Source organism: Pelmatolapia mariae, linkage group LG15 (genome assembly GCF_036321145.2).
Source record: "Pelmatolapia mariae isolate MD_Pm_ZW linkage group LG15, Pm_UMD_F_2, whole genome shotgun sequence".
NCBI classification, from domain to species: domain Eukaryota; kingdom Metazoa; phylum Chordata; class Actinopteri; order Cichliformes; family Cichlidae; genus Pelmatolapia; species Pelmatolapia mariae.
Window position 1 is genome coordinate 4,434,639 of NC_086240.1, and position 9,396 is coordinate 4,444,034.

The following is a 9,396-nucleotide window of genomic DNA, read 5'->3' on the forward strand; positions in this document are numbered from 1 at the left end:
CTCATTAAACTCTCAGAAAAAAAGGACCAATTCTAAAAACTGCAAGCCAAAAAAAAAAAAAGTGAAACAAGTTGAAATATAAAAAAACGTCCTTTAATTACTTTTTACTTTTTGAAATGAGTACATTTCTGCAGCTGGAAAAAATGTGTACTTCTTAAAAACATCAGTTCATCCAGACTTTTGACATAGTCTTGACATATTTACATCAACAGCGTTATTTTCCTAGTGCGGGGAACATTGGCGTGACTGCTTAAAACAAGATATATGATGAAAAATGATGATAGCATTCTTCTCTGGGTAAAAATATGTCACTTTATCTCACTGTGATTTGGTATCACATTTCTTCCGTCACTGATGTGGTCAGTGTTTATGGACAACTGCAGCTAGCTTTATTTACATAAATGTAAATAAGCGATTAATGCTCTTTAAAAAAAGCATAGACTAATACATCTTTGCTCATTCTTGGCCTCCGGTAAGTCTATGGAACAGTTCTTCATCTAGTGTTTCATTCTGGTCTTTAGATCGCGTGGAGAGGAAGATGTAACCACCGATGAACTCGTGGACTACCTTGCAGTCACAGCTCACGCAGGAGAAGGCTATTGTCACATTTTGATCAAATTCTATGGTCACCTGTAATTACATACAAGAGAGTCAGGATTTAAAGTAATGCTGTCTGTAGATAATACACCAGAAATGTCCTGAATGAAGGGAGAAAAAAACAATCCCTCACCTGTCTTATCTCCCAGTTGACATTCCACTGCTTCATGTTGGCGAATCTCCATGTGGTGACAGGCAGCCCAGTGGACATGTCAATACGAATCATGCGGTTATATGAAATCCCAAGAATTTCATCCTTCTTACTCCCTTTGAATCTGAATGATTGAAAAATAAGCAAAAGGAAAACCTCTTGGATTATCATTTATAAATGACATTGAACTTCTATTATATCAGTCCTTTCACCGTACCTGACAATGTAGTATTTGATACCAAACTCTGGGAGTGATTGCCATGCTTGGATAAAGCGCATCTTGGCCTCCACCAGAGACAACCGTTCTATGTTTTGGTGTGCCTCGAGGATACGTGCGGTCAGCTTGATGCAGAAATCAAAGGCAAATTGAGTAATAACACTTAAAAAAAAAGATAGCTGTCGGCAAAGTAAAATATGATGAACCTAAGACAAACCTGTTTGGTCTTGTGTTTCTTGGCGTATCGTGGAGAAACAAAACACTCGGCGTTCATATCCATTGCTTCGACGTCAGGAGCGGCTTGACCAGGAGGGGGCGCCAGGTTCTTCATTTGCAGAAAAGATTGAATATGCTTCACTTCTGTTTTGTAAGAGCTGTACGCCATTGTCTTGCCTTTGGAAGCGAGGACACATGCAGCTTTCCACTTAGCGTACTGGGTTTCCTGGTCCAAAGGGAAGGAATAGAATAACAAGGTGTAAAGTTTGCCTCAAATTTCTCTTGTTTATATACACAAATATACACAAGGCATTTTTTTTTAAATAAAGAAGACTTACTGGTATTGACAGAAAAAAAGCACAACATCTCAAAAAGTAAAGATTTTGCTTTGAAAACATTCTCTTTACTTATATGAATGATAAGGTGGGGCTTACATTGTCACATCGGATGTACACCTCATTCATTCCATCAGCCACTGGCAGCAGAAGCTTGATGCCGAACTTCTTTTCAGTGACATTGACATCAGGGACCACCTCACAGCCTGGGGAATCAAGAAGAGGAGATGCTAATATAAGAATGGATAGATACAACAGATCTCCAACAGAATATTGTCACAGAATATAACTGCTGTCTTTGTGGCAGCTTAAAAATGTATATTAAAGAATTACATTTTATATCTCAATTTCACATCATATATGAAATGATCAGAATACTTTGGTTCTCTGTTTTTCTAGCCTTTGGGGGGAAATGATCATTCTCTTTTGGTTCTCAGTGGGAGACTAACCTTTTTTATTCCAGCTATGTATTTTTAGTTTTTGTCTCTATTAATGTAGCTTTGCATATTCATAGTTTAACATAATTCTTTCTCATCTTGTACTGGGTCTTTGCAGCTCTTCAGTTCATCCACAACTGGTTTTAGCTCCTTTCATTCCCTCCTTTTCTTCTACTGACTGACTGGCTGCTCCTTGTAAACAGAAGATTTGAACAGCCATGTGCTAGCTATGTGCCTATGTGACCATAATAAACTAACATCTGCTCTTACTGAAATCATTACCAACAGCAATTTCAATTAAATTTCATCTCAAATTTATTTTTATAGCACTAAATTACAAAAAACAGTCTCCCCAAGGTGCTTTATATTGTAAGATAAAGCCCCTACAGTAAAGAAGGTTTCGAGGAATCCTGTTAACTGTTAATTTTATATGCCATATGTCAGAATAAGGTCCAGAGTGTTATAAAAATGGTGAGTGGGCTTATTTACATTTTGACAGAATCCATTTGATTCTAATAACAGATTAAATGTAGTGTTTATGATGTCACGTAGATCGTGTTGTTCTTAGCAGCTACATAAATGTTAAAATCCCCCACTATGTTATTTTATGAAAGCGGAGCACAAAACCAGATAAAAAGTCAGTCAAAAAAATTTAGAGAGAAACTCTGTATAAGGGCCAGGAGGACTGTAGTTATGACAAATAAAACTGTTTTTTTGTGTGTGTTATTTTTTGTTTTCTAATTATAATTTACAAGGCTAAGAATCAGCCTTTCAAATTAATTAAAACTGACTGGTTCTTTTGTTGATTAACAAGCCGGATTGGCAGATTGCTGCCAGTTCTCCTCCTCGGCCTGTGCTTTAAGGATTCTGACAATTAGTATGACTTGGGGGTGTTGTCATTTAAACCATATTCATCCTGCTGTAACGAGGTTTCTGTAAGGCTGAATAAATCAACATGTTGAATATTATCATTTCATTATCTACTAACAGTGACTTAGAAGAGAGATATCTAAAGTTAAATAATCCATATTTAACAGTTTCACTTTTTGGTGGAGTTCTTTCTTTGTCTTTTTATGCTTAAATCATTTGTTGCTGATTCTTTTTGGTGGTGTGTGAGTAGACACAGTCTCCATTAGGATGAGGTTTTGGGGGGATGACAGTAGGAGAGAAGTTACACGGAGGTATGCTGTGTGAGTCCTGAACTTTTGGTACAATAGATCGCTTATATATATCCTTATATATATGCAGAGCTCTTTATTTGAAACAATGACCATGGTTGATAATGATAGCCCACATATTGTTACATTTGATAATCAAAGTGCCATAAATAACAGGAAATAACATGGTCATGTTTCATGTTATGAACTAAAGAAAAGCATAATAGGGTCCATTTAAATTCAAACTTAATAATTTTTTCACAAAATTCTTTTTTACTGACCTCGGAGGTGAAACTGCTCTATTGGTTCTCCACTGGAGGCCTCCTTGTTCTTGTAGTAAGAGATGGTGGTGTCCTTAAATACAAACCAGTACTCTTTGTATGCGCGCAGCGTCAGTCTTTTTGGCCTGATTTAGCATTGAAAAAGTACATTTTTTTTTAAGCAAAACTGCATAAATGTTTTAAAATGTGCATAAAGTCTTATTTTTTAATAACGGAGGCTGCTCGTTCAGAGCAGCAATTCTGAGAGCCTTTCATTAATTATCAGATATCCTCGGGGACATTATAAGACAGGAGCATGAATCAGAGACAAAAACACACAAAATGAATTTCAGAACAGAATATTTTATGTTTATCCAGTACGTTTTTGATCTCTAACAAATGTTGATCTTATAAACCTTAAATTTGGTTATTTAAGGGCAGCATGCACACACATTACTATGACGATGAATGATTACACTTCAATAACTATTTAGGATCTTTGTGCAATATAATGTATTATATTTAAAGTTGGGTTTACCTAAACAGTCGGAGGGAATTTGCCAGCTCTGGGATGTCTGTAATGTCTTCCTGGGGGCAAGACAAACAACTGTCAATTATCCCATGCATGCAATTAGCTAAGGCTTGTCTATCAACCTCAGCTTCAGAGCAGGTATTCTACTGCCACAGAGGTGAAAACATTTGGTTTTTAAAAATATGTTTACCAGAATTTTGTCTGTGTGCCCGGCCTCGAGTGTCACCTCCAGGTTGGATAGGGCTGCCTCTACTTCATCAATTTCTGGTTCATTAGAGTTGTCCAGAGGTTCAGTGGACATGGTCAGTTTACAAATGTGATACTGTTGGGACAAAGACTTCTGGTTAGGAATCTCAAAAAGCTAAGATTCTGTACTGGGCTTAACAGCTACAAGTGGTAATGAAGTTCTCCGACATGACTTAGGAGGTTATGCAAGGCTGGCATGAGTCAGAGGGAGGTTTGAGCACAGCCCAGCGTGCCAGCCTTTGCACCAATGTGTAGGTGAGTGCATCATTCCTTTTGAATCTGTGATTTCTGAATCACTGTCCCAGTCGTTGCAAAATAATAGCTGAAGTCACCAGAGATGGGATGAAATCAAGACACTCATCATGTTACAGCTAAAACACCAGGTAATAATCAGCTTCTTAGACCCTATTGTGTCTGTTGGGGCATTCTAATTATTACCGTACTAGCTTTTCTGCTACTCTGTCTTTAATTGTATGACTCTTTTCCCTGCCTCCCCCTCCTTTCCTCCTCTTCCACTGGGATTTTCTTCATGTCCTGACATGTCCCCAGATGGATTTAGGCACCCACCTCACTCTGCTGTACTATGAGTGTTAAGAAAAACATAAACTGTATTAAAGATGAAAAAAGCTGCATTACTGTGGCCCTGAAGAATTGCATGTCATGATCTTCATTTCAAAGCTTTACCAAAGGAAAGATTACACTTATCATAAAACAAGGCATACTAGTGTAATGTATAATGACATACAATCTATAGCTTTATAGTCCTCAGGATCCAAATCTGAGCATTTATCCAAAAACAGCCAGTCAAATGAATAGGGAGTAATTTGTTAAGTGAAGCATCTTGAAATTTGAAATATAGTTCATTATTACTTCTGCTAAGAAAGTTGTGTTTTTGGTACAGTTGGCATGGCATTCTGTCTGTAAACACAACAAAAATTTTGAATGAATCCTGGTAAAACTTTGTATGTGTGTAGAGTGAGGTCATGTTAACAAGCCATTAAAACTATTAATTGAAAATTGACAAAAAGCCTTATAACTTATGCTGTGTATTATCAGCATATAGAAAGTACTATATAAAAATGCACACAATACAACATGATTAAATCGTGTCACATTTGACCTCTCCTTCAAAATCAATACATTGATCAGAAAGTCAAAGTGATAATAATGCTATACTGAGCTATATAAAACTATGTGTCCTACTGATCCTGTGTGTATGAATGACATATATTCTAAATATCTCATTATTTATTATAACTTTGTTATAGTAACGGGTTGTAACCATTTAAATACATAAAAAGTTGAATACATGTAAACATTTTTTATATATTTTTGGAGGGAAAAAATAATATTTATTACTTAATATTTAAACAGTGAAATTAATATTACACACCTACTAAATCCACACAAATAAAAAATAATTATATGCAAAAACTGTCAAGTATACTAAAATGGATTTCAGCAGAGCAAATAACAAAAACCTGCATGTGGCTCTTGGTTTGGCTGCAAAGCTCTGAAAGTACATTTAAAAAGAACAAAGAAAACAAAATGTAAATATACTAAATATAAAACTATTCCCCTAAAAAGAAATAACAGATAGATACTGAGCCGAGTTGGAGGAGGTTTGTGCTCTCCAAGTGCTTCTTGTTATTAAAGTTATTTTATTAGGCCACACAACAGTTTTCTCATTAACCCTGACACTCATCAACCAAACTATCCTCTTGCGAAGGGTTACAAGGGTTACATTTAATAATCTTCCACACGTAGTATATGTAAGCAAACAATAATGATGCAACCATTGCACCACATTAAAACAACTTCAGCAAAACAACAAAAATCATTTGCTTGCTTTCTGCAATGGCAAGTTTTTCTCACCTGTAAAGATGCAAACATCAGCATTTCCTCTTCAGTGCAGTCTATCTCTTCCAGCAGGATTGACCAGCGGGCCTGCTCATATAGCTGGGTTATCCTGACGCCATCATACTAAAACACAAAAACATGCCCGCACAGACACATGCGGTTTTAGTTCAACATTTTCCTTTTTTTGTGTTCACCTTGGATCTCTTACCTTAGGATTGATGTCAAAGAAGACATTGTACTTGAAGCGCAGCAGTAGCTTCTCATAATCTTGAATGTCTTGCTCCATAAGTGAACGGGATGAGTCCAACCACCTGTTTATTATAACAACAACCAAATCAAATGTCTATCTAGGGAAAGAAATATCTCTCATTGTATAATAATCAGCTTGAGATAGGAAATCCAGTCGGTTCCTACCCTGCATTGTTGACTGCTTTGTCCACCAGTGACAACGGCTGATACATCTTGGCCAGCTCGGTAGGTGGCAAATTTGCCTGAGATTCTGCAAGAGGGTTTTCTCCAAACCAAACGCTGGTGGCAGACATTGGCATCCCATTCTCTGGGTCATAGGTTGCTTTCATGGTCTTGCTATACATGGGGCCTAGTTTGAGGGAAATAAAGGGCTGATGATTAGCTAAGATTTGACATAACTTCATATTTATACTAAATATAAAGGTACGGCATTTAAAATCCAAATTCCAAGAAGCCAAAGTTAGAATATAACTTGAAAAAAAGGTGAGAGAAAAACAAAATAAACTGAACTACAGGCTGAAGACGGAGCGATTTTTAGGATGGTGCAGAGTATGAACTTTGTACTCAGAGGAAGAGTGCAAGAGTGGGTGTTCCTGGAGAACACGGCAGCATACTGAACAATTCTGTCAGATCTCACTGTTGAGAAATGTGCCCTGTCAGATCACAGATGCACTACATACCGTGCAAAAGTTAAAAACTAAGGTGGGGATGCTCTATTCATATGTTATGAATATATGTATGTTTATATACCCTTTTTCTTTGGGTTAAATGAACTTCATACAAAATGCAGCACACAGAAAGTAATGAATCAAATGCACATTTCGTTGTAAACAGCACCAATTCCCTTAGATAGGCTTACAGAGTCTTTCAAGGCACATGAAAGACCATCTATTCCTATTGCACATCTTTTTCTTTCAGAGTACCTGTTCCACTTGGTCCCCCACTGAGTAAATCTATGTCCCAAATCTCCTCCTGCTCTGAGTCCTTATCTTTCTTCTTCTTCTTTTTGGAGGCATCATCCGGAGGCTTCAGCAGTGACAGTTCTTCTGGTCTTCTAATGTCTGAAATGGTGCAAAGCAGGAGCCGACAGGAAGAATATGGGAAGGAACTTGAACCTTGAACTTAGAAGAGTGAATGAGGCATCCAAAATCAAAGCTAAAATAGTGCAGGAGAGAACAATCAGAAGAAACAGAGACGCTTACTGAGTATTCTGCAGATGTCTGTCACCGTCTTGAAGACCACATTGGAGAAGCTGACGGTCATTTGGATGGTTTTCATATTGGGAAGCTGCAGTAGCAGTGGTTTATGCTGGGGTGTGTAGCGCAGCTCAGCATCAGCCTGTGTAGCAAAATGAATTGTATTTATATTAGCTTCAGGTGTCAACTCAGTATATATCCTGTATATTTTAATTTGTCTTGGAAACCCAGTATCATCGTACCATGTTGGTGTGCATGTAGTAAAAAATGTCTGCCATTGCAGTAGAACTAATGGAGATTTAAAATAAATATTAAAGCATTTTTGTCTAATTTATACTTTGGTGCTTTTATCCACATTTTTTACACCATTACTGGAATCAGGGTTTGTATTTGGGCTTAAGCATTGCTTGACTGGATAAGATATGAAACATAGATTATGTACCTATATGGTTTTGGCTACAGTGAATAGGTCGATAAGAGTTTCTCTCAGTCTCTAGGTGAGAGGATATAATTTTACTTAATAGCTTCCAACGTGTTATATAAAACCTCTCAACCTTTAAGAGCTGCAAGAACACACGTAATTTATTTAGCCAGATTTGACTGGAGAACACTTTCCCATTGGATATTTTAAGGGAAATTCCACATTCCTTTGGGTGTAAGAATTCATCTTACCTGAATCCCATACTTGTCCAAGGTCCAGTGGGTCCTGAGCAGCCAGCATTTCCTCTGTTCCCACCACAAAGCATGGTCCGACCAGTCCTGAGGAGCCTCTACAAGGCAGACATATTAAGTAAGACATTTTATCACCCGCATATTATTATCACATGTCAGGTTTAAGGGGTAGTTCACACATAAAGTTATTGCACTAATTTACATGTCGGGTTTAAAGAGCCTTCAGGGGGAGGTTCTGGCTCCGTAGGTAACATACTTCACCAACAACTACATCTGCTAGCGTCACAAATATTTCCCGCTCCCACGGTTGTGTAGGTGGTGTGGTTTAATGAGTCTACCTGACATCATCTTATGGTGCTGGGCTGAAATCCATCTGTTGATGACAAGCCGCTTAGTCATTTATTATGTCCCATGCTCTTTGAATCACCTCCATAAAGTTGCCTTCAAGTTAGCCACATTAGCTCCTCTGTGTTTATAGAGGAGCGTAAATTGATATCAGATCAGAGACTGGCTGAACTTTGGCCCCTGGGGCTACACAAGTTGGCGCACTGTGACAACACAATGGCACTGTAGTGTAGAAGAATGCAGCTCAAACAAGGGTGCGGCTTGGCTAACAGAGCTGTTGTAGCACCACATGTAGGTTGAGGTTGTTTGTTAGCCTTTGTAGTTACACACTTTTAAAATTCCTTCCAACCACTACGCAGAAACACATCCATGCTAAGCACACTTACTGATTTTCTCCACCAGCTTAAGCATGAGGCCACCGATGTGCAAGTCTCCCATCACCCTCATCTTAAATTTCATGGACTCGTCACCTTCCTTTTGATCCACCTGCACAGATAGCTGCCACGATGTTTCTCCATATTTTACAGGTGTAACCATGGTCCTGTTCTAAAAAGACAATGAAGAGATTATTCAAAAAAGTGGGGGTGCTCACAGGTTTAGTGAACGCGACCACAGGGGCACAGCACAGGGGATCTTAGAAGGAAATTACTATCTCTAATTAAGCACTTAGTGAGGGGAATTCCACTAAAATATGTGGATTATTTTGATGATCCCTTTTGTTCGGATAATAAGCAAATGTCTGGGATTGAGTCAGAGGATTGAGTGTTTCTCAACATCCTGATTAACGTGGCAAAGATTTCACCACCACACATCCCTTACTGTTTCTGTCTCTGAGTGGCCGCGTATGGAGTAGATTCGAACTCTGCTTCTGCTGCAGTGTCTCTGCAATGATACTGCAGCCCCCGATCTACTCCCCTCACTCAATA

The 9,396-nt window shown here is 38.1% G+C and overlaps 1 protein-coding gene across 3 annotated transcripts; it reads right to left on the minus strand.

Annotated features, from left to right (window-relative positions):
* Positions 1–456: 456 nt before the first annotated feature.
* On the minus strand, positions 457–9,007 carry fermt1 (FERM domain containing kindlin 1). Of its 3 annotated transcripts, none has more exons than XM_063495596.1 (15): positions 8,857–9,007; positions 8,126–8,223; positions 7,460–7,595; positions 7,190–7,318; positions 6,423–6,606; positions 6,217–6,319; positions 6,024–6,131; positions 4,093–4,224; positions 3,909–3,958; positions 3,392–3,516; positions 1,616–1,722; positions 1,183–1,407; positions 966–1,090; positions 731–872; positions 457–630 (listed from the first exon to the last, which is right to left on the minus strand). In XM_063495596.1, the coding sequence occupies exons 1-15, from the start codon at positions 9,005–9,007 to the stop codon at positions 457–459; spliced, it is 1,989 nt and encodes a 662-aa protein (XP_063351666.1). The 3 variants fall into 3 exon arrangements, with proteins under 3 accessions (XP_063351666.1, XP_063351665.1, XP_063351667.1); XM_063495595.1 differs by having other exon boundaries at positions 7,181–7,318; XM_063495597.1 differs by having other exon boundaries at positions 6,423–6,639; positions 8,857–8,917.
* Between the last annotated feature and the right edge of the window lie 389 nt (positions 9,008–9,396).

Coding starts and splice junctions, on each gene's coding strand:
- fermt1 (XM_063495595.1), bottom strand. CDS start 9,007: ATGGTTACACCTGTAAAATATGGAGAAACATCGTGGCAGCTATCTGTG. Junction 3,959..4,092: donor GGCACACAGACAAAATTCTG/GTAAACATATTT, acceptor TCTTGCCCCCAG/GAAGACATTACAGACATCCC. Junction 3,517..3,908: donor AATTCCCTCCGACTGTTTAG/GTAAACCCAACT, acceptor ATGCTAAATCAG/GCCAAAAAGACTGACGCTGC.